The sequence below is a fragment of the Cryptomeria japonica genome, chromosome 2 (genome assembly GCF_030272615.1).
Source record: "Cryptomeria japonica chromosome 2, Sugi_1.0, whole genome shotgun sequence".
Taxonomy (NCBI): domain Eukaryota; kingdom Viridiplantae; phylum Streptophyta; class Pinopsida; order Cupressales; family Cupressaceae; genus Cryptomeria; species Cryptomeria japonica.
In genome coordinates this window covers 52,231,983-52,257,980 of record NC_081406.1, presented here as the reverse complement: position 1 = coordinate 52,257,980, position 25,998 = coordinate 52,231,983, and the positions used below count along the sequence as shown (strand labels likewise).

The 25,998-nt window shown below is 36.6% G+C and overlaps 1 protein-coding gene across 4 annotated transcripts in view; it reads left to right on the top strand.

The window, feature by feature from the left end:
* Positions 1–25,998, top strand: part of LOC131046192 (sulfhydryl oxidase 1) — a 94,450-nt gene that overhangs the window by 41,810 nt on the left and 26,642 nt on the right. For all 4 annotated transcript variants that reach the window (XM_057979864.2, XM_057979866.2, XM_057979863.2 and 1 more), the window contains one exon: positions 19,107–19,147. In XM_057979864.2, the coding sequence (XP_057835847.2) occupies positions 19,107–19,147 (41 nt within the window). The remainder of the gene's footprint in view (positions 1–19,106; positions 19,148–25,998) is intronic.

The window sequence follows — 25,998 nt, the reverse complement described above, 5'->3', positions numbered from 1 at the left end:
TTGCTGCCAAATCAGTTGCTAACAAAGTTGCTTGCACCTCTGCCTCATTATTAGTTCCATCTTGCAACCTTTTTGCTCCTTTAAAAAGAATCTTCCTTTCATCATCGCAGGCCACACATCCTGCTCCAGAAGTGCCCGGATTACCCCTTGAGGCCTCGTCAAAGTTGATCTTAACCCATCCTCTTTTAGGTTTTGACCAAATCACCTCCTTATCTCCAAAAAACATACCAACAGGATTAACCCTTTGAGACCCATGAACGGGTCTATTTATTATAATGATTCAAATTTAATATAATATTATGTATTTTTTAGATTTATTATTTATATATTAAAAAAATAAATTTCATCCCAATTTTATTATTGCCTATCTCGAATTCGAGGTCGAACTTTGTGACTTAGGTCACAACCATATTACTCCATACCATGCTTACTTGGGTTTAATTTTTGTTGTTCTGTGCATATTAACTATAGACTCAATAATTTAGAACACTTCAAAGATCTAAAACAGATCTTTTGAAGAATGAAATCTGAAACTGCTAAGAAGCGGAAATCTGTACCTGCTGAAGAAAATTAACCTTATTATTCTTTTTTCTAAAGAGGTAAGAGAAAAAAACTTAAAAGAACTGAAAATATATAGAAATTTACATAAGAGAAGAATAGTTTGTGGGAATGTTTGAATATCAAGTCTGATAAATATCAGAGGCAGTCAAAGTGTCGTATTTGGCAAAGAAAATTTGTCATCAATAGTCTATTGTCTACCTATAAAGCAGATTTTGCCAAAGCATTCTTCTAGCTTGTACAACTTTGATTAAATAGATTCTTATCCATTTATAATCAAGTAGGATAATAATAGCATAAGGGTGGCTCTCAGATTAAGATGATTAACTAATCTGAGAAAAAGTTAATCCTAAAGCTTACTAAAGCTTTATGCATGGCTTATTAAAGTCCCCATTTAATAAAATACATGAAAATCTAACCAAAGTCTTTCTTATTGAACAATGACTGAGGGGATAAGTTTAAAGCAATTTAATCCTATTTATATGACCTCAAGACAAGCACAAACAATCATTGGAGAGAGATCCCTTAAATGGAATTTAGTTGAACCACAAACTATATGATTTAAATACAAGAACAAATAGTTATTAAAGGGAACGAGCCTTGAATGAATTAGAACAAGGAGCTGAATAGTAAGCAAGCTGGGAGCCTCAGATGGTGGGGTGCTTATGCTTAAACACAACTGAGGGATTAAGTTTAAAGCAATTAAACCCAGAGTAATAGTGACATGTGAATCTTTGTGTGAACCCCTCCTTAGAGTTGTGCTGCCCTTTCTGCTGTGTGTACTCACCTTTGCCCTTGTCCTTGGCAGTAAAAGCTTGTTCCACACTGACACTGTTACTACCAAATTGTTGCTTCCATCTGTCTTGTTGTAGAAGTTGGTGCAAAGATTAGGAAACTTTAGATCAACACTAGTATATGAGATATTGAGCGTGTCAATGAAATGCTCGTAGGAGTGAGGAAGGCTTTTTAGCGTGATCACTACCATATCCTCTTCCACCATGGTTCGACCAATAGCTTCCAACTGGTCATAGATCTCCTCGATCTTCGTAAGATGTGCCTGGATAGATGACTTGTCATCCCTAATGATAGAAAACAACATATTCTTCAGAAAGAAAGCTCGGCTCTTGTCGGACGTTTCATGAAGATCCTTCAAGCTGTTTTACCTGTAGGCACCTGAGGGAGTCTGATTAAGGCAACGATATTTAGATATCGTGAACATGCACTATTTCGAGGTGTTGTGGCAGCTGTTGAACTTCTGACTGTGTTTCAACATGATGTTGGTCAAAGATGCCATCACGAAAACCGAGGTTGAACAAGGTCAACCTAGTGAAGGCACGAGACAAAAAAATATGATTAAAAATTAGAATAGAAGCAGCAGCTGAAAAAATTGAAACCTTGGAGGAGAATTTTGGCACAAATTCCAAGTCACAAATTTCGAGGTTTGAGTTTCTGCAAACTTAAAACCTGAAAATTTTTCCTAAAAATAATCAGAAAAAAATAAAATAATTTGCAGAAAATAAAAAAGGGCATCTGAATTATAGCACTGGGTTCTCACTGTGGAGACCTGTTGTGACCTTTTCACACATCGCCCCATTGCTAATGGGGACCCCCTCTTTGCCAGCTTTCTGCGTTGTTAGGTTAGGGTTTTGGCTGCTTAGTGGGCAATTTTGCGTTTCCCGTGCCCGAGTCTCGGAGTTTTGATCATGCCTAGTGCCGTCTAGGGTTTTTGAAGTGTTAGGATCAAGTTGCAAAAGATGATATGTTTAATGATCCCAAGTTTTGTCTAAGTGTAGACCTATTTGAGTGTTAACATGTTTTTAAACACGCACATCAGTGATTTTAAAGTGCCAAGGTATTTGCAGACCTTTTGGAGTTGTTTTCTCGCTCCTACGGTATTATTTAAGTTGGTTTTGCACTTTATTCCAATATTTTTCTAGCATTTCACTCATATTTTTGGAAAATTAGCCTAAGTCCAGTTAAATTTAATGTTTCTAAGTGATCTTGAGTGGTTAAAATGATAAAATCCCAAGGGAAATCCTTATTCCAAGGGTTAAAGGGTCAAAATCCATGCTAGAGGTGTTTTTCCCCTCACATTCTAGACTACCCAACCCATTCCCCCTCTCAAAATCCATACTACACATGGGTTTCTCCTAGAATCCATATTGGCCACTAATTTCCCCCACTGTTTATCCATACCTGGGTCGAATTTCCCTTGGAAGTGTTAAAATTTGGCTAAGTGTCAGGATTTATCCAGACTGCCATCAATTTTCCACCAGGAGTGCGGACTGGAGTGCGAATTCCATGCCTTGGTCAATTTTCCACCAAGATTTTTGTGACAACTAAGTGAGGATTTTTGTCCGGATTTTTATCCAGACAGGGATCGAATTTCCCCTGAGAGCATTTGTAAGGATTTTTGTCCGGATTTTCATCTAGACAAAGATCGATTTTCCACTGGGAATATTTTTAAAGAGTTTTGAGTCCGGATTTTCATCCAGACTGAGGTCGAAATTCCACCAGGGAGGGTTTTTCCAAGTTAAGTGAGTTTTGAATGCATTTTTGTCTGGATTTTTGTCCAAACTCACATCGAATTTCCCCTGGGAGGGTTTTTGTGTGCATTTTGATGAAGTTATGCATGGATTTTTATCCAAGCATGGGTCGAATTTCCCTTATGGAAATTTTTGACGATTTTAATGATTTTTGAAGGGATTTTTCAATCCCAACCTATATCGATTTTCCCCTGGAGGCTTATTTTGGATTTAATTTGCAATATTTTAATAAATAAGCCCCATTTAATTGCTTTTAAATAATTATTAATGATTATTTAAAATTTAAAAGCAAATTTAATAACTTGCAAAATCATTTAATGTTTGAACCTTCTAGAAGCAAGTTAGATTTTCACCAAGCAAGTATTTATACAAGTGTTTTATCCCACATTGCTTGTGTGGTGAAAGAGAGAGGTGAAAGCAAGTATATGAGAGGAGACTTAGCATTATTTTATTATTATTTCTGCCAGGTGTCTCCATGAAAGCGATTTTTCTCCAAGTTGGGTGAATTTTTTAGCAAGGCGTTTTTGTGAAGTGTGGCATTGAGGGTTTATTTTCCTTCATTTTTTCCAGCTTGCTGATCTATTCCTCTTGGCTTCCATTAAAGACCAGTTTCAGAATTTCGATTTTGCTAAGTTTGGCGATTTTTTCCAAATTTAGCATTTTTTGGTGAAAATTGGCAATTTCATGATTGGAGACTTGGGCGATTTTTCCTCCACCATTTTTGCTTGCTGTTCAGACCTTCATTACTACAGATTGCTGCCATTAACAACATTTTTTTCAGAATTTTGAAAATTTCGATTTTTGCTAAGGAAGGTGATTTTTTGTGTTTGGGGTATCCAACCCCAACTTGGGCGATTTTTCAGATTGCTGCCATCCTTGCTACTGCAGATCAAGGCTGCCATTGACATCAATCTTCAGATTTCAGTTTGGCGCCGTAGTTGGGAAAATTCGATTTTTGCTAGGGAGGTGATTTGGTGCCATATTTTGATAATTTTTGTGCATTCTTGGTGGCTGCCATCATTTCCAGCCTGTTGATTCACTTCAGATCCGAGGTTTGCTTCAGATTTTGACCTCCATTAATGGCTGCCATTAATTTTCAGACTTAAGTTTTTATTGCCTAGCCAATTCCAACTTCGGCATTTAGCATTTGGAGGTGTTTTATGGAGTTTTCTGTGCATTTTTTAGACCATTTTATCACTGTTGTAGGTTTGAAACTCCATTGTTAGGCGGTTGTCCTCATACATTTTCATTTCCAGCCACCTAACCAATTTTGGCGAATTTGCTTGGGGCTGTTTCCTTAGCAATTTTTCATCAGTTTCAGGGATTTAAACCATTTTGCAAGGTGCTGGTAAGTCTGAAGTATCCGATTTTTCAGACTTGTCCTCAGAAAACTAAATTTTACCAGCCATACTTATATTCCAGAAAATGATTGTTTTGGTCATTAGAACTGATTTTTATCAATTTTATGCACATTTCTGAAGATTACAATATGTTTTTAAAGTCTGATTTTCAGGTTGTCTTCAGAATTTTGACCTCCATTGTTGACTACGGAAGGTGTCTTCAGACATTCATTGTGTGAAAACACAAACCTTTCACACTTTTCCGTAGTCATCATTTATCCGGTATACTCCTTTGCATTCTAGCTTGCATATTTTCTAAGCGTAAGGGGGTATTAAATGAATTTTATGGAAGGCTTCCATGCCTTAGTGTTGTCACACTTTGAACTTAATTGCTAAAATTTACCAAGTGTATGGATTATTGTTCCTGACTCCATGCTCCAAATTAGCTAAATCTTTAGAAAGTCAGGAATTTTATTACGAATATTACAAAGGATTAATATGCAAAGGTGAAGTCGGGAATGGGCAAGGACGATTCAAGAGTTATGAATGCTACCCCTAGCTGATCATGCATAGAATTGAAGACTATAAGAGAGTGAATGATGCATTCACTATGTACATCACACGGATGCTGCAAGGTGGAATCCACAGAAGATTGTCCAAGGAGGCAACAAAGTTAATAGAAAAATATGGATCGTGGTATATACAATTCCCCACTTTCACATACCTCAGGATTCATGGGTTTCAATCTGAACACTACACACTTCCTAGGTATCCAACCGATAGAATGATATTGTTGGAAGTGGTGAGACAGCTTCTAGAGTTCGATGTTATCCAGAGAGAGAAGCACAGGACAGGAATGACATTCCCTATTTCAGTTGGGAAGACGTTAGAGGTTTGCCAGTCCGCCATAGCCACCAACACTGCAGGTGAGGAGCTTGCATTCTATCGTTGCTACATATAAGAAGAGAGAAAGATTTGATCCAGACAAGAAGGTCGGAAGGATCAGGGGAGAGAAGTTCACTCATAAGATTGACATAGAAGATTATTGGGCTAACCTGATGGACGAGCAAGCAGTGAAGAGAAGAATGTGGTCCAGAATGCTAGTGGATTTCATGAGGAAGTGTGGACTTTTCCTCATGCCTGATCAGGTATTAGATGATAGAGATCATACACATCCACAGTATGAGAGTGAAATGAAGAAGGCAATCCTATTGCCTAATTGGTCAGAGTCAGAAGAGATTGACCTGAATATATTAATGAGAGAGGTCTTGAATTTCTCCCGCCTATGGGTGGATATACAAATGAATAAGTTAGTTGACATGGGTGTTCCCTTCACTTATGAAAGGATGAAGCCAGAAGAGTCTACTTCCGAGGATGATCAGAGGACTGTCAGTGATGTCAGGATTCATGCAGACGAAGAGAGTCAAGCTCCCAAGAGAAGGAAGAACACGCTAGGAGAAGTCAAGGCCAAAGGGAAGAAGATTGAGGATGTGAAGAAGAAACAGAAGACTATCATTCCACTCATCATTCCTTCACCCCCTCCCAGTGTCTCATCAATCGAAGTGATTGAAGTAACATAACAAAATAAGGAGACTTAGCAGTGTTCCAACACAGTGATACTACCAGAGAATATTCAGGAATTCCATGCCACAGCGACATCTGCACCTCCTGATGAGAATAATGATCAGCCGGAATCCCCTACTATCCTTTTGGAAGTTAGCTTGGGAAATGAGGTATATGATTGGACCAAGAGTAATCCTGATGATAATGATGATGTTATCTCGGCATTGAAAGGACTTGATCGAGAAATATTTCTCGATGATGGTATGGAAATGGCCGCTATTCCTGAATGGCTGAGGAGAAGTATGGAGAAAAGAAAACAAATGATAGAGGTACAGACTATTGATGATATCGATGACTACCTAGCTAGGAGTGCTAAGAAGGAGACCAAGAGAGCGGAGATTTTGTCGCACATAGCTAGAGATGAGACAGGAATGCAGATTGCGTAGATTGCTGTTCCTATTGCAGGCGTGACAGCGGACATTGCTACTCCTATGGATTTCCAGATCACTTCAGTCGCCCTTGGTCGTACATCCACAGAGCAGGAATTCCAGGAGATTGGTGACAACCTCCAGGCAATCAATGCAAGGTTAGACAGAGCGGTTGCGGAGAATGAAAGGTACAGAGAAGAAAATATTAGACTCAGAGAGTATATTGCAGGGAAAAGGCGTGGAGATCCCACCCTTATTTCCCCTATTGCAGTTGACCATGGAATACGTTCACATTGCGAGGTAGCGAGAGGTACACACTCAGAGGTGGAAATGTGGATTGAAAGCACAAGAAAGCAGGTTGATGATTTCCTTACTCAGTTTGTCCATGCATTTGATAAGACAACATCACTCGTATTCAAAATCCAGTATTTGGAGGGAGTTTGGGAAGAATTCCGGCCTATTCAAGACAAGACTATTCCATGCCTCCTGGCATTGAAGAAGGTTCCTAATTCCACCTTGGTCAGCGAGAACATTGTGCACAGTGGAGACAAATACGATTTCCATGGCTGGTATTGTGCATTAGCCTTGAAGAAATCAGCTCATGAGAACACCCAATCAAGTTGTATGGAGATGGAAGGATTAATTCAGGACATTCAAATGAAGATCCTTGCCTCGATTGAGAAATTATTGGGTATTGATGTTAGTGATACTAGTGGTTTACACTTAGCCGAATTAAGAGACAAGATGAAATTTATGTATTTTTGCCAGTTGGACTCTTTGAAGAAGAGTCAGTTAGATGACTTGGTCTCTTTGTTGATTCATGTTCATAGTTCGCAGAAGCTCATGCCAGAATGGGAGAACACTTTGAATGCTTGCTCGGATTCATTGGACGTGATTGATTTACAGCAGGATACCTTGCCCAGCATTTCCATGGAGGAGTTAGATTCAGTATTGGCTAGATTCTTGGAGTATGCTAGGAGAGAGAGAGATGCAGGGAGGAATCTTCTAGAAGATTCCCTATATGATGACTAGGTATCTTTTCATTGGGCCATATGTTGGTGGCGCCATTTTTTATGTAACCCTAATTAGGGCAATTCTAGGGTTTTGTTGGCATGATCTCGACCGTTGATCTTAGATCAATCTGGGCCATCCATTTTGTAAGAGACTCTATATATGCCCCCTTGTCTCTCATTTGTAAGAGAGAGTTTTTGTAGAATTGTTGGTATATGCTACAGCTATTTGAATCCTAATCATTGTTCAATTGTTGGTGATTTTGCTCTTCAAATGTTGTATTTGCATTCATGGTTCTCAATTCCTCCAAGTTAGATTAGAATTTAGATTAGAATTTATTTTCATGTATGTTAGATTGAGTGGAAGATTTGTTGAATTTATTTGTGTGGAATCCTTAATCCATACCACTAGCCTCTTGCCGCTGGTAAGTGCGCCTTGTGTGGTCAACTGGAATTTGAGTAAGCATAACTTCAACTATTACTCGTCTGTTGACAAGCATCGACTTGGATGGTGTCTACGTTTGATGGTAATAGTCTGAAAATCTTTAAGTATACCTTAGATGATTGCACTAAGCTTGTGTCAATACCTGATTGTGAGACCTTGCCTGGTTTGATTCCACTAGATCCATTCATCATTTCCTACATTCCTAGGATTAGAATAGATTTCCTGAACCCTATTCTTTTTTCCCCTTTTTAGTAAGAAGTAAATCTAGAGCCATATTGATAAATCTTAAGTTGTCAGCACACCTATTCCGTATCATTCATGATAATCCAAACATTTGCGTAAGTCCCCAAGTGAAACACAACAATTCACATCAACCACTGAACTTACCCACTTGTCAAGACCTGACATGTAGAAACCTTGGAATCATTTTAGTTGATCTCATTCTTAGCATCTGAGGTGATTTTATTCAAGAGAGGGTAAATTACTTTGGTAATTTATTCTATATTGTTATGTGCATAAAAAACACATCAACAAGACCCAAGTTCAACTCCCAATAGCAATAGGGACATCCGAAATGAATTCTAAGCTGTGACTCTTGGCCTTCCATAAAAATGGGGAAGGTCTAGGGTCAATCTAATCAAACATAATAATAATAATAATTAAAAATACTGCGGCTTCGGCCTATTAGCGATCAAAAAAAAAAAACGCAAAAAAAATAAAATAAGGGGCAGAAACCTTAGGTCGGATGTACAACATAAACGGTGCCCAGAAGACACCAAAATTCCTGACATCCACAGAATTAGTAGAAATCGCAGACTGTTTTTAAATTCCAAGGCAAATTCGTTGGCACAAAATTCGAGGCACAAAATTCGAGGCACTCGGAAAATATGAGACCAACACAAAAAAACTCTCGAAAAACCCACCAAGAATCTGAAATCAGAATGTAGATCCGACAGCTCAAAAATCGAGGCATGGAAAATGATGCACCCAGAAAAATTCTGACGACGACCCAGTTGTAGTCTCAAAAAACCCACCAAGAATTTGTAACCAGAATAAAATTTCAACTTGAACTGAAGGGCCAAAACCCTAGTCGAAAATTGCAGAAATCCTAGGCGGCCATGAATGAACCAGATCGAGCATAAACATGTGGAGAATAGACGCGAATCGAGGGCAAAGACATGTGACACGATTTGCAGCAAAAAATCCATGAAAAAATAATTGAATGAATGGTTCAATAATCAGATAATTACATTGAACAATATACATATGTATATAAAGAGTCCACAAGACGATGTTCTATAAATAGAACAAAACGTTTAAGTAAAAGACTAAAGAGCTAAACGCTAAATTAAGTGTAAAAGCTAATTAACTAAAAAGAAAAAGCTAAATGCTAAATAAAGCTTAAAAGCTAATTAACTAAAAAGCTAAATGACAATTAAACAAGGAACTAAATATAGGTGACTAAAATATAATTAAATATTCTAATAGAGTAGCCAGATACACCTATGCCCCTCCCTGGGTGTGCTTATCCTCATATCCAATACAAATACAGATACAAAATGACAAAAACACATTGGATACCATACCCACGCATGCCGAAAAAACCTTGATTTTCCAACCGTGTCGGATATTGTGTGATTTGATTTTTTTAAAATCTGACATAAATCTTCCTAAATTTAATATCAATATATGTATCCATATCCGTGTCATGCAACTTTGGTTAAACTTTATTTATATGATCTAAATACAAGCAAAACTAATTACTTGAGGGAGATCCCATCATTGAAATACGATTAAATCCAAAGTTCCACGGGGTTTGGGGATGAGTCTCGGGGATGGAGGTACTTGGGGCCTAATTTTGGGAACATCGGGGGACAACACGAGGGGGGAGGGGGGTGGAGCGGTGCTGACATAATACATATAGTACTTGAAAAATTAGTTTTAAAAAGATAAAGATGTATAACATAATAACTAGAGTTTAGTATTCAAATGACAAATGTCAAAATATCAAATATAGGCATTGGAACAAGAATTTTCAATTTTTTTTCATTTCATAATCATCTTAATCATGATCCAATGTTCATCAAAATTACAACAAATTGATCAAGTTATCAAGATTCAACAATGTTCAAAGTTCAAACATCAAAAACAAAATACTAAATAGTAAATAGCATTATAGCACTAGAAGTAGAGTCTAATGACTCCAATCATCCCCAAGCTCCTTGCCAAACTCATCAATGTCCTCATCACTCGAATTGCTGGACCCCAAATTCTCAAGCTCATCTATACCAATACCAACCAGCTGGACTCTCCTTGTACGTAGATGTGTTGTGGTCAATGAGACGCAACGCACTATGTACCGCCACAAGCTTCTTTGCCCTCCTAGAAGTAAGCCTGTTCCTCTTAACGGAGTGGATGAAGCTGTTAGTAGACCAATTTCTCTCAGCAGCAGAAGAACTAGAAACCTGGGACATCAAACAAATGGCTAGAGTAGTTATCAAAGATTTAGGTCCATGCATAGTCCACCACAACTTGGGGTCCTCTTGTGACATAATCTCAAGATCTATCTTTGCTGCCTTTGAATATTCCCATAGAGTGGCAAATTTTGTCCACTCAGTATGAATCTGGCTAGCCTCTTTAGGAACATACATTTTGTCAATTGGACTAATGAAATCGTCTTTCACCTCAGGATCCTCTATAGGTGTAACTTTGCTTGGCCTTGGCACGTACCACTTTGGGTTCAATGCATAGGTAGCCATGTGTAAGGGAGTGTTTAGCTTCTCCCATCTACGATGAATGATAGGTTGAATACGCTCATTGTAGAATTTCAATGTAGGCTCCTTCTCTCGCACAACAACCTTCATTTGACCAAGCATAGAATCAATGCACTCATACACCTCTCCTAGGGAAGTTGCATTAGAATCCCCAAATCTAATAACTGTGAAGACTGGAGCAATGAAGCAATGATGGAGACAATATATTTGGCATCCGTCCAAAAGAGGTCATTCTTCACCACCTCCTTCACCCTCAACCCTTGTTGTGTCTTCGGCTCAGGCCGCCTATTCCATTCTGCTGTCATAACCATTAGTTGCATCCTCTCCAAGAGAATAAAGTATGATGCATGCCGAGTCTCTACAAGCTTTAGGAATTCCTTCTTGGAGAAGGTCCTAAAGAGTGCATGTGAAGTATGATGGCTGTAGATAAACATCTGCACATCTCTAGCATCACTAACAGCTGATTTGATCCACTAGATTTTACCCATGTCCTTGAGTGCATTATTCATGGCATGCACAAAACAAACAATGTTAAAAAAAAACTCCAGAAAATTTTCAAGCAAACTATTTTTAATTTTTTTTCCAAAGAACTTAGAAATGTATGTAAAACTAGATTTAAATTTTTTGTTTGCTTGAAGTTGAATATTAATAATAATGATGCTGATTATTAATATTCAACTTCAAGCAAACAAAAAAATTTCAGTTTCTAAGTTTTTTTTCTAAAATTCCTTGTTTCTAACGGCTGCAATTTGGTTCTTGAATCAAAACATTTAACCCATTAACAAATTTTCTTTTAAGGAATTAAGAATGGCAAATTTCTACCTTGAATCTTGAAGCAAGAATGAAGAAGCTTCCTCTAATCCTCTTCCAAGCTTTCTGTTTCAACTTGCACTCCACCTCCTTGGTTTCCAAGCTAGAGCAAATCAGATGTTTTAAGCATTTTTGTGGTTGCAAATGACTGAAATGAGACTAAATGTCTCTTCTATGAGCTTAGTATCATTTTAGGGTTACATTTACCAAGGCAAAAATATGTTATTTTTATTTTAAAAACACTTATTACTGCTTGCCACCATGGGAGATGCCTGGGCGTCTCTTTCCCTGTTGAGGGACGTCTAAGCGTCCAAGAGACATCCAGATGTCTCTTCGTGGTGTCTTTTCCGAGAGAGAGGTCTCTCCCGTGCATTGAGACGAAGAAACGTCTCTTCCGTGGCTTAGAGACGTGTTGGCGGTGGAGAGATGTTTTGAATGCGTCTCCCCATCCAAGAAATGTCCCCATCTTGGAAACGCTTGGTTTTTTGGGGGAGACGTGTCCCCATGGAACTGTTACCTATTTTTCGCTTCTAGCTTAAAAATAGGTTAAGTTATGTTTGTTTTACAAAATGAAACAAAGGTACATATTACTTCTGCTATATCATATTCATGTGCATAAAGAAAAGAACAGAAAATTGCACTATTACATTGCATTATACAGATGCATATGATACAAGAGAGTGCAAATGTTTTTGAGAAGAAAAAGTAATCTTTATTGACAATATAAATGAATAATGTCTCACACAAGCCGTGAGACTAACCATTATAATGCACATGAAGAACACATCATACATTTATAGGTGCTATGAAAAGAAAATGCACAAGTAATGAAGGGTGACTCGTCATTGCCTGAATGACGAGTCCGGCTTGAGCTACCCTGCATCATCTTTAGTCTTCCTGCTTGCCTTGCATCCAGCTATTGCTCCCTTTCTGCTCGGCATGCCTGCATCTCGAAGTGAAAATGTTGTTAGAGCAATGCCGGGTCATTAAACACTACTTATACATGCATCTATAAACATACAATATGGCCTTCACATGCATGATAAGAGTTAGCTTGTCACGGGTGTCCAAGAAAGCAAGATTATCAAACACACTTATCATATGCCCATTTTTATCTAATGTGTTTGTTATGTGCAGATGCAGGCGTAATTGTAATCATGTCCATTTACAGCATGTGGGGTAAAATGGGCTCCCATTAGGGTTGAGCTCAGCATGCTATAAAAGTGTTTGAAGGTGATTGGCTTCTTATTACTTCAATATAACTCAATCAAGAAATGGCTTGTTATTCACAATGGTGAATTAACGAGTTCACCGATGTAAATAATGAATCATTACCCAATGGGGTCACCCTGAAGCAAGAAGAACACAGTCACAGTCAAGACTCTTCAAACACATTTTCAAAGACTAAGGCAGTGCCCTCATCATGAAGGATTGCAAATAAAATAAAAAAAACGTACTAAAGATGATAAAGAATAGTTTGCATCCAAGAGGAAAAAATATTCAGATTTAAGAGGAAGGCTGCAACATATCTTAGTGCAAACATGGAGTGGCAAGAACAGCAACAAATATTTAATGAGCTCAGTTCAAGCTGCTGTAATTTCAAATTGCTGTATGTGACACCAAAAAGGATTGCAAAAAGCGACCATTTGCTTAAGGCATAATGAGTGCACTTGCATCAAGAGTAATAGAACATAGTGGGCAGCAAATAGGAAGACAACTTTCTAACACAATGCATGTTACCATTGAACACAGTTATGGAAGAGATACATAAAATCAAAGATACAATCACAGTGATCAGTTTGCAGATTTGTAGCAGTCAAATGGAGCAATAACAGTGATAATATTAGCAGCCCTGTATGTGATCATGAATGTGCACACATGAGGGCACTGTAGGGTTTTGATCAAAGGCATAAGCAGCCTTCAAGGGTCAGTCACAAGTCTTGTGACTGATATATTATGAAAAGACAGAGATAAAGAATACAGTCCCCTTTGAAGAAAGACAATATTAGCAGCCCATTGTGTCATCTCAAAGACCATCCTCATTGAGGAGTCAACGAGAAAATGTTTGATGTTAGTCAAGGACACAGAACAGTAAGATGTATCTTATTAATGGTGCCATGCTCAACAAAGAGATCTGTCCCAAGGAAAGCAGTCATAATAACAATCACAGGGAGGCAGAGTGCAACCAAAGAGGAGATGTCTAACTGCAGTCATATAGGACTGTTATAACAGTCAAGTAACAGCCCAGAAATAAAAAACCCTCATGTCACAGAAGCAAAATAGAGCAGCATCATAGCAGCAGTTAATAATAGTGATTTATTGCAAAGATATAAGGAAGTTTGCAGGTCACATGGAGCATGACAGTGACCCCTATTAAAGTAACCACAGCAGTCACAGAGGGTCTTTTAACAGCATGAAGAGGAAATGATGGGTGGCTGTTCCAGTTTAGTCTAGGTTTTAGCAGAAACATGCAGATTTGCCATCATACAAGATTCATTAAGCAGCTACAGCCACAATGAAAACGCATCCAATGATGCACAAGCAACAAAATCTCAGATCTTTTAGAGGACAGTCACGATTTAGGAAGCATGGGACAATGCCAAATCCATCAAAACAAAGAGAGCAGATGACAGTGAATAAAGAATGCATGACATCAAGAATACTACAGCAGTAATCTCAAGCCTAAAAGAGCGATCAAAGTAGGAACAGTGCATGCATGATTTAAAAGTAGCCTTAAGACAAGCTTCAGTTTACGAAGAACAAATCCAATTTGCCACAGTCATAGTCACAGTTATCCCTGTGGAGTAAAAGTCATACCCCTGAATGATGATGTCGTTTCAAAATCAAAGCAGAGGATATGGGTTTTAAAGCAAAAAGTTCTCACTTTCATAACAGCTAAAGGTGCTGTCATAACAGAACAAAAGTATCATCTCAGAGCATAGGGGCCTTCATGATAATATTTGCAGAGTTCATGGCATAAACAGATGGTATACCGTGCATTTTGGTACTTTCTGGAGCCCATACCATAAAAGACAGCAGCATCTACACAAAGTGCAGACCCAGTCTATAGCAGCGTAGAGTATAGTTATTGCAACATAACCAGAAAGGAGGAGGGCCAATCATTATGCAGGTCAATAGAGAAGGCAGAAATAGACCTGGCAAATTGGAAAGACAAAGTCGATATGGTTGATTTTCAGAACAAAACCCTTCAATCAGATGTTGAACATTTGAAAAGTTCACTGGATGAGTGTAGGAAACAAAAAGGAAGAATTTACAGCTTTTTTCACTTTTTCAGTTATTATAATTGTTCAAAGTCAAATTGCTATGCGTAAAGGTGAATAGCTTACCTGAAGCTATCTATGTATGGAGTGAAATTCATTCGAACCCTGCAGAATTTTCCCACGGCGGCATCCAACAACAAACACAGAATCAGTAATATACGCCATTCACCCATGCTCAGCGCCTTCAACTTTTCTAAAATCTGCAGATCAAACAGCTCAAACCCTAAAGGTTTTCCATGGCGGCACAAATCACGCCCAGCACACTTAGAAAATCAAAATATGCCCTTCGATTCTGTATTTTTTCCTCCAAAAAACCCTTGAACCAGAGAAAACCTATGGCGGCGCCCAGGCAGAAGCTTCCAGCAGAGAGGGAAAATGTCGAAAGATGAAGAATGAAATACATTTTAGGGTTTCCTTCTTCCCTAAAATATGCATCAATGGCTTAAGGCATTTTTGCCTTTGATTTTATTCTATTTTTTCTCCTCAAACTTCATGCCCTCGTGAAAGCCTTTGGAAAATCAAGTTTTTACATCTCTTATATAATGGTGCCTGAAAGGTATTTTATTAAGTGATTATGTATTATCACTTAATAGTGTCTTGTAAATCTTTATTAAGTGATAGCATATAAGCACTTAATAAATAAAACTATGATTTTAGGCATGAGGTTTAAAAATAAATATAAATAATAAAAATATTTATTAAAGTGTCATTTTATATAAGCACTTTAGTACTTATTTTTCTTATTTATATTTATTTTTAAATGTAAAGGAGGTGTAAGAAAAATGTTTATTAAAGTTAGATTAGGTCTTGACTTAAAATGTAAAAATGAAAGAAAGGTATTTATTAAAGTGGTGTTTTATAAATCACTTTATTAAATCTTTTTTCTTTCATTTATTGAGAGGTCAAAGGGATATTTTTGCATTTATGAAGGCTTGCAGGCCTGTCAGGAGATATTTTAGGGTCATTTATGGTGCATTTAAGAGCTTTTATGACAGGATAGTGGAGGGGCTTGACTTTTGGTCAAAGTTTTTCCCTTTTAGACCTGTTTTAGGTCTTCAAAAGGTGGGTTTTTGGTTTTGCTCGCCCAAGAGGTGGAGTTTGATATTCATTGTTTGCTTTTGGAAAAGCATATGTACCTCCTTTAGTCTTCTTTTGAGGGGTTCTGACTTGTTCATTTCTGTCAGACTGTAATTTTCAGAGTTCTTTCTGCAGAAAGTGCAACCTTTGTAACTCAGTTTCAGAGTTTGACAGCTTTGTAACACCTTTTGAAAGTAATACAATATTTTGCCTTCTCAGATTTCTTGTTTTTGTGTGCTTAGTGTTGATGCAGTTTCAGGTGATGTCTTTTATCCTCGTGATTGTGTTGCTGTCAACACCTTTATGTAGGAATTTCTAATTATTTGCAGGTCATAGGTTGTGCCAGTTATAAGAGTATGTAATGTCCCCTACCTGATCTAATTAAATATACTAAAATTGATAGATTTTCTTCAATAAGTTATTATCAAGTGCTTGTCTATTTTCCTCACTAGCTGATTAATTTCATTATTCATAGTTCTTAATATAGATATCAAACCTTGCTACTATTTCAATTTTAAGGGAGAAAGTTTACATATGTTACCAAAGCGCTTAGAGACCAACTACAATAGGTTCCCTCAAAGTTTACAGATCCAAGCCCTTACCTATCTTGGTTCTATAACCTCAAGGCTTATGGGTCACTGATCCCCACCCTATATTGGGACTTAACCTATTGCTTGGATTTAGACTGCCCTTCTTTGGAACATCTCAATTCCATCTTCTTAAATACCGAAAGCAATAACATGATTCAGACTATAAGTATATATATTTCTTATGTATTATGAATATATATATGAAATTAAGTATGACTATCATACATATTGCAGTCCATATTAGTATTACTATTAATCCTACATAAGAACATTATTGGGCTTCATATATTAAGCATACTTATTAATAAATATAATTTTATCATAACTGAATACTATTCATTATAATATTTAAGTTAAGATTCTAAAACTAGTTTGGAAGACAAAACTTATCTGGATAACTTCCTCCAATTTGTATGCCTGACGTATATGCCTTAATGTTACAATTTGTCGTCACGTATAATCTGATTAGTCTTCAGTCTGATATATATATATACATTCTGATTTATTTCTCTGTCTTCACATAATTTTCTTCCTATTATATAGATTATTAATACCCCATTGCCTAAAAGCATTTGTTATATTTAAAGGTTGTGAGGCCAGACAGATCTGACATACGTCAGATATGGTCTGCCACTGCATAGGAAATTAGGAATGACTGACATAGTTATTGCAATCTATATTAATATTAGTATTAAATTCTGCATAAAACATTATCAGACTTATTACTTTTTTTAACGCACCCCTCCCCGTATTTCTATCTTAAATGACATATATATTATTTCCTACCCTTACGTGGAAGGGCCACATCTTTTTGCATTGTTCAAGTATCACACCCCTACGTGAATGGTCATGTGCTTCATATTGTAATTATCAATTGGCATTGATCAACCGATTCAAACCCAATCATTGAATACTACCGATTAGTTAATAACTATTGGTTAGACTAAATATCGCTGTGTCAATTATAAAGCGATTTAATACTGCTGATTGCTAATGACTATTACCTAGACGAAATACAGATATGTGAAATAACAACTTAATACCACCGATTAGTTAATGACTATTGGATGCGATGAATTGTTTTATAAGTATCGGTCCATTATGGTTTTAAGTTTCTTTGATACGTGCTACCTAGTTTCTTCGATACTTGTTACATATTATCATTTAGTTTTCCGATCTCATCATAACATCTTCACAATGGCAATAAAGAGGAATTGTGCTGTATTGTCTTCAACCAATAAGCTATGACAGACGTCTTGGTCTGCAACGTCTTCACTGTCCTTGTATAATCATAGTATATAGTGTTGTTTCTTTCTATCTATATATATATAATGATCAAGGAGGGGTCATGACAGAGTAACCTCAGGTTGTGAGAAAATATCTTTTCTCCTGCTGAGATTCTTATTTTTCAGCCTTCCTATGAAGTGTTAATGCAGAGGTTATGAGTTTCTGAGTTGTGCAAGAGTTCCTTTTATTATTGGTTATTTTGTGTGTTAATCAGTTTGTCCAAATTTTCAGATATTCATTTTGGTGTATCACCTGTTAGATAGTAATTTCAGTTTATGTTTTTCCTTCTTCTCTTATCTCAACAAAACCATTAGAATAGTTAAGTTTAGGTGATACCCAGTTAGGAAGCCGGCCTTCTCGGGAGGTTCTTGCTAAGATAGGTGAACCACAAACCTGGAAAGATCCCATGTTTCTTCAAAGTACCAAGTTTTGCAACTTGGTGAGGGTGCAACTTTGGTAGATAATGGGAACACTGATTAAATCCCAGGCCAAATGCTCTAAATACAAGCACAAATAGTTATGTAAGGAATGCCAATTAAATGGAACAAAGAGCTGTAGAAAAACAATATTTGAGACTCTTTAAATTACATTTGTTTCCTGCTTATAACTACAGTGTTATGCCTGTTTCAAGATGCATTGGAAAAGCTTGTACAACCTTCAACAAACAGGTACCTATATCTGTAACCAAAAACTCCCATGAAAAGCTTGTACAACCTTCAACAAAGAGGTACCTGTACCTGTAACCAAATAGTTGGAGGTAGAGAAACCTATGGGTGAGAGACAACTCTCACTAAGAAACTTGGCAAAATAATACTGTAACTTTGGGAGAGTTTGTGATACACAACAGTGTTCTATGTGCAGAAGATCAATAATTTCACGGGGCAAGACATTTTGGCAAAAAAATGAATATGATGTTACCCCTTCCTTTGTTTGCGCAGAAATAAAAAGCAAGCCAATATACATGCATTGGAGTCTTTCTTGATTGACTCTGATGGAATTTTTCCCATTCATTTCCATTATTTGCTGCTTCATAGCCCTGACATTTTGTTTTTGCTCCAAACAAAAAATGTTGACCCAAACTTCTCTTTTTAGATGTTTGACAATAGAGGATTGTGTTCTTTCTCACTAACATCTTTTCTGCATGCTCTATCAATCTGTGCCCATTAAGGCCTCTGGTCAGCCACAAATAGCACTTCATATTAGAAATATCTGTTAGACATGGAATCTGCATAGAATTTAAATGTTTTTATGGCTATTTTGGTTTTCTTAGGTCATCTAATGTTTTGCTATTTTGTTTACTTGTTTGTTAATCTTCAGCATTAGTTGAGCTTGAAACAATGATTATTATTGGTCATATTCTTACTGTGTACTTTCATCTTTCCACTTTTTTCTTACAGATCTTTTGCCGTGGCAGCAAAAATGAAACTCGAGGATTGAGGTATGCTTATTGTTTTTTAATTGGCATATGTATAATCTTACTTATGGACCTATATAATATTGAATTAAATAAATTTAGTTAATTAGTAATATTTGCAACAGAAAACAGTTTGTACTTCCAAATTTCTTAAGGTTGAGGGGATATGTTAAGGTTTGGAAGTTTTAATCTTAATGGACCTTGATAGTAGATTGCATTTGTGCTGAGTCTATAAGCACATACTGAGAGAAGATGTAGGAAACAATGTATGCTATTCTTTAAATTTTTAGTTGAGGGTTTTGGTGTGCACTTTCCACTCAACTTGCCTTTTCCATTTTCTTGGCACATCAAATCTCTACACTTTTAGAGTTGACATAACCTTAGAAGCTAGCATAACTCTTCTGCATGTGTTCTGTAGGAATTTCAATAGAAATGAGGTCTTTGATCTCAGAAATTCTGATCTGGATCCTAGAAGTGATTTGGAATTCAACTTTATAAATTGTTAAATGTGTTACTGGAAGAATGAAAGCATAACATCAATTGTGGGGTAAAGATATTTGCAGAATTGAATTTGAAGTAAATAGAACAGAATGTTAGAAAAAAGTGTGCCAGAAGAGAGAGCAGATAATAAAAATGTGAACTATCTGTATTAATATAATCTTTATAAGTTCGGGGAGTATATAATATGACAGCTCTAGTAAAGAGCTGAATGCTCCAGGTGCCAAGAGATATGTATGGAATCCCTATCTTCAAACTTCATGCATGCAGACAAGGATATGCGTGGAATTTTTGTATGTAAAATATGATTTGGTGGGGGTTGGCATGCTTGGAGAAGGCCCTACACATCATTTGTTGAGTATAAAATTAGTTTAGGTGAATTGCCAATTTGAATGCTATACAAACCAAGCTGGCTAATATCAAAAGCTGATTGTCATGCATAATGTGTATAAATACAATTCTTAGTTGGGGTAGTGTAATTATGCAATGTACATTGGGGAATGACCTTGCGGTTTTATCCATAGCAGAAACAATCTTTTGGGGAAAAAAATTGCAAATCAAAAGTTTAAGATTAAAAGAAAATCAGGATTTAAACAGAAAAAAATGGGATTTAAAAAAAGAAGTAAAAAATTATAGAAAAAGGGACAAAAACTTCTTGTTTGTGAAATTTAAAGGCATTTCAATAGTATAGGGATATATAGAAACAATAAAATTAATAGTTCAACCCATGAATTGTGGAATAAGCGCATTGCATACCTCATAGTGCATAAAGAAAAAATAGATGCTAACAATTTTCAAAATTTTATTTAGAACCTAGTTTGTACAAAGGCAACCCATAATTTAAGTACAAAGTTCTACAAATCATACATAGCCTATGACTCTTGCTACTACTAAGAGAGCTACACTAGAGGGTTGCAGGCCTTGATGGTGAAGCTCTTGGGTTAGAGCCTCTCCTCAATCATTCAATCACATCACTACCAATGTTGGCCTCTGTTTGGATATCAAAATTTCTAGGATTGAGAAAGATATCATTTGCAATCCACTCAGACTTTGGACAACTCTCATCAAGGTCAATTGGCTGGTCATCCTTAATAGTACCTTATTTTAAAAGTAGCCACCCTCCAAAAGTCCTCTAAGCCCTTCAAAAAATGTTACTTTCATGCTTTTATGTTTAAGCATTTTCAAAATTTTATGCTTTTTTTCTTAGTTTTCAGATTTGTCTGACTCTACCTGTTGCAACTAAACAAATCTTGCACACTCTATGAGTCTAACTATACTTGCTAGGTACCTAGGTTACTAGACCTTGGGCCTCTTTTCGATCTACTCGTCTTGGGACTTGTTGATTCTAGGCGAGTCTTGCTAGGTCTTGTAACATTGGTTTACTCTTCTCGCTTCAAGACTCACCAAGTTCGGGTAAGTCCTGTAAGTCTTGTAACTATGAATTATTGTATAAATAAATTTGCATGGATATGGAGATAGATATGTATCCACTATGAATATAGCTTTCTTCAAGGGCTCGGAATTTGAATATGGCTAGATTTATATACAAAATAAAATGCTAAAACATAATAAATACAAACTAAAAATTATGTCATTATATTAAAATATAATTTATTATTTTACACATTTTAATTTTATTAATAATAATTGAGATCAAATTTAATAAATAACAAATTTATTAAATAAATTAATAAATATATTAAAATTAAAATGATCATATTAATATAATAAAATTAATTATTTTAAATTTAACTAAAAAGAGAGAACATCCAAACTAAATAAAATAAAACTACCTTATCCGTGGCAGCAGCTGCAATTAAAGATATGTGACCTAAAATAATGTGCAACATTTCCAAACCATTGATCACATGGGCAACATCAACTATATTTGCATATGAGCAACACCAACTTGGAAAATCATTCACTCTCTAGGATTGAATGGATTCTTTTACCTAATTGCTGCTGCTGTTATTGAAATTGAAACAATGAAAACCCTAAGCAAACAAAAAAAATTGCAGGTCGAAGTAAAAAAGAAAGGTTCAAAAGTCATTTAAAACCCGTGATTACATTTGATTTTGGCAATTGTATCATGATTTTTACATGATTATGTGGGAAAAAATCAGCAAAATAATGTTGGCTATGATTTATTTAAAAAATTGCAATTATTTGGGGCGGGCAAATCAGAAAATGTAGCAATTTGGGATTGATCATGATTTTTTTGCTATTTTTCCTACTTATATGGTTTCACCTGTGATTTTTGTTCAGAGATGTTTGGGGGACAAGGACAAGTTGAATGACTATATGAGTCAAGTTGGCCAATAACAAAAGTAGATTGTCATGCATAATCTGTATAAATATGGTTCTTAGTTGGTTTTCGTGTAAATGTGCAATGTACCTTATGGACATGACCCTATGGTTTTACCCATGTTTCATGTTTGGAGATGTTTGGGGAATGGGGACAGAACATTGCACTATTTTGAGTCTCTTGGCATTGGTGAATTTATTCTTCCGCAGGATCATATAGATGGAAGATATTGTGATGATTATGAGGAATCATTTCTTTTTAAAAAATCGTGGAAGATGTTTTAGTTGGTGTGGGTGCATCATTATTGGTGTGTAATGATCTTGGGTTCTGAGTTCTCATGGTGAATGCTGTGTGGAGATTAAGGGTGTGTGCTGGATGTTTAAAAAACTTAAGTGTGCGCGTAAAGGTGCTTATGGACTTTTCTACTATTAGCGCTAAATTCTTCTTGTGACTTCACGTATAGTGGTGGTGGTTATGTCTGAACATGTCTCTGGCCTTTGTGAAGTCTGGTGGCGTGTGTTTGAAAAGAAGGGAGTTATTGTGCTTAACTGAGCTGTTCCTTTTGAAGACTATGATCATTGCGTTCATCTTGTGTTGATGTGATAAAGCTCTATATAACAGTAACAAGTTCGTGAAGTTGATTTTTCTGATGTCTTGATTCTGTACAGCGTTCTGGAGAAGTTTGAAAGTTCTGGTTTTTGTGATTCTAAGTTCACATTAGGTGTTTAGAAGGGAGTTGGTGCTCTCTTTTGTTTGGGGGGAGCCTCTACTGGTCTCAGTTGGTACTGATTGAGAGTTGTTTCTCTCTTTGATTTTGGCTGTGTAATCTAGGTTGGTGCCCATATGAATTTAATGGAAGTCTTTTGATGCCATGGTTTTTCACCTGAAAGGGTTTTCCATGAGAAAATTTTGTGTTATTCTTTCTGTGCTTAACTTGCATTTCTACATCTTTGTTTCAAGTTGTTTGAAGAGTTATTTGTTGATTTAAAAAGTTTCAAATACTGATTCACCCCTCCCCTTCAGGATTTGTTGTGTGACTTTCAATGATGTCAGGATGTATCCTACTGATCAAACTCCACTGTTGACCAACAAATACCTCATAAAGAAAAAATACAAAACCCTAACTGTTAATGGGGGCCCCCACAAGATACCTCAATATAAAAACATATTATTTCACTCCAAAATGCCTAGCCCACTTTCGTTTTTATGGCTCCCCCATTTGTTATTTGTATTTGTACAATTTGTTTTTGCAAGTAAGAATCAAAACTTAAAAGAAAGGAAGAAGAATAGGAAAACTAAAAAGATATGAGGAAGAAGGGAGAGGAAGAATGAAGATGATGACTAATGAACAAAAATCAATTTGTTATTCTACTTCTCAAAGCAGCATGTGCCATGAAGGTCCTTGTGGCCTTTAAGGCATTGATTTGGGCTTGATGGAAGGGGCTCTACTTCTTGACCCTGCCAAATATCATGAGAATGCACTAGGTGTGTTGTTTCCAACCTCATTGGGGGTTGCTGCCCCAGATCCCCACTTTGGTTTTAAAAAACCCAAAAATAAATTTATTTTCTGTACTAGATGGAAAATAAATTTTTATTCTCGAGTTTTTCGTAGTTAAATACTAAGTAATTGAATTACGTTTATACTTTTTATACTTTTGGTTTGCCAAGTGAATCTAATTTAGAGTAACGCTACTATTATATACAATTGATTTTGATTTATCATGAAGAGTTTTGATTTGATGATTGACATTGAATAATCAATTGTCGGCTGTGTTTTGCACATTTTTTGCAAATTATGGTTTTTTTTATCTTTTAACGAATCACCATTCCCATGCCGTTGTGAACCCCCTATCTTTGAAACCGGGAGAAACATTGTGTAACAATCGTCCCTCGGTTGCTGCTAATTTTTTCACATGTACCAAGTTAATCGATCAAGCATCTTTGTTCTAGATTAGAAGTGTCTATTTCATAATTTCTTCAATCATCATGGTGGTGACAACTCTAGGCCACCACTAGCAATTACAATCGAAGTTAGTAAGCTCCCGAGGTCTCGTTTCTTCCTAGACCTAGACCTATGCCTCTAGGGTTCATTCTTGATGAACCTGCCTACGCATCCCCTTGTGGGAAATAAGAGGCTTCATAGTTCGCCCTTGAAGGTTAGAGAGAATTCATTTTCTCCCCTCGTATGAGATCTTTGATATTTCTTTAAACCAAGACTGTTTATTAAACTTGGACCAATAACTAATTGCCATCAAGCAATGTACAAATATACACAATTACACATGGGTCACATCCTTCATAATTCCAAGGATGTCAGGAATGAACTCAATGAAGTCATGATCATATAGAGCTTAAGTGGAACAATAAATCGAGAAATATTAAGTATTCCTAAAGGTGGATTTCAAGAGAAGGATAAGTGTGGATGAAACTAAAATTCCATGAAGTGGAGAAATCCATGACTTACAAGGAAAGTTAACATTAAGTCACCCTTGCAGCAGTGCTATCCTTCATTTGGTGGAATCCATGACTATGAAGTGAGGTAGTGACTTCTATCCTTGACATGCTAGAATCCACGACTTGGATGATTCATTGGGACTTAGTGAAGATGCTAAATGGAAGTGATAATGGTTAAGTTTACCCCTTTGAATCCTTCAAGTTTGAAAGCAAAGGCAGTGAAGTGATCAACTTGGTCAAATGATGAAGCAGTCAACTTGGTGAGGAGGTTGATGAGTTTATGCTTGGCTCACCAAAATCCACTACCCATGGAAATCCATGACTTGTATAAATCCATGACTTTGGGGTCATGGGAAGTAGTGATGAAGGTAAGTTGCAAGGCCCCAATGTCTTGATGAGCAATAACGAATATGCCTTGAAGTGAATTGGATGGATAAATCAACATGATAGAGGTGAGTGATGAAGATCAACCCATCACTTGAGCACATCCATGACTTGCTAAAATCCACGCCGCAAGCATGGAGATGACAAGATTGAACCTTTAAGTGAAGGAGAAACAATGAGCTAATTCAATCCTTGACTTGGAGTGAATTGGATGGAAGATCAACATCATATTGAAGGTTAAGTGAATTGATCAAGTAAGTGATTGAATTCAGCAAGCTTGAACAACTATGATGACTAAAAGCCATGACTAGCAAGAATCCACGACCAGCAAGAATCCATGGCTTGCAAGAATCTAGGACCAACAAAAATCCACTACTTTGGCAGATCAGACCTAAAACATGCAAAATTAGATCAGACCTTAAGACATTGCAAAATCAGGCATGAAATGAGAAATCAAGTCACCATTTTACCATCATTTAGGATGCATATTGGATTGGAGGTTGGTCAAATCTGTCTATATCATATGTGTTTGATGCTATCCTTGTTTGTTTTGTAGGTATAACTAAGGAGGAGGGTGAAGGAGCAGGCTGCAAGCATTTCAATGAAGCATTGCAACAAACAAGGAAAGCTCTCCACAACACTTCAACAAGGCTAGAAGGCATGAAAGAGGAAATTGCATCAGCAAGCATGAAGATCAATCATCAATACAATGATCAAGGTCAAGAGCAGTCAACCACACATTTGTGATGGGTTACAAGGTGTGACTAGTTGAGGTGGCGCTTAGTCACCACCAACCCAATCACATTATTCCAAGTCAAGGTGTCCAGATTCATTGTACTTGACTCATCCAACGAGGAGGATAACTGCCACATGTGGAGGCACAAAGTTCAATGTACCTAACCTCATCATTCATTGGTTGACATTCAAGGAAGGACATGTGTTCTAGAAATGTAATTTTCTCATTGGTCAAGCATTAAATGTTATCTAATGGGTGTAACAAACCCTAATTAGTGTTTCTATCTTTCAATCTTGGCCATTGATTTAGATTTGATCTAGGCCATTCAATGTAATTTTCTCATTGGTCAAGCATTAAATGTTATCTAATGGGTGTAACAAACCCTAATTAGTGTTTCTATCTTTCAATCTTGGCCATTGATTTAGATTTGATCTAGGCCATTCAACTGTATTGAGAGCACTATATAAGGCTTACTCTCCTCATTTGTAAAGTTTAATA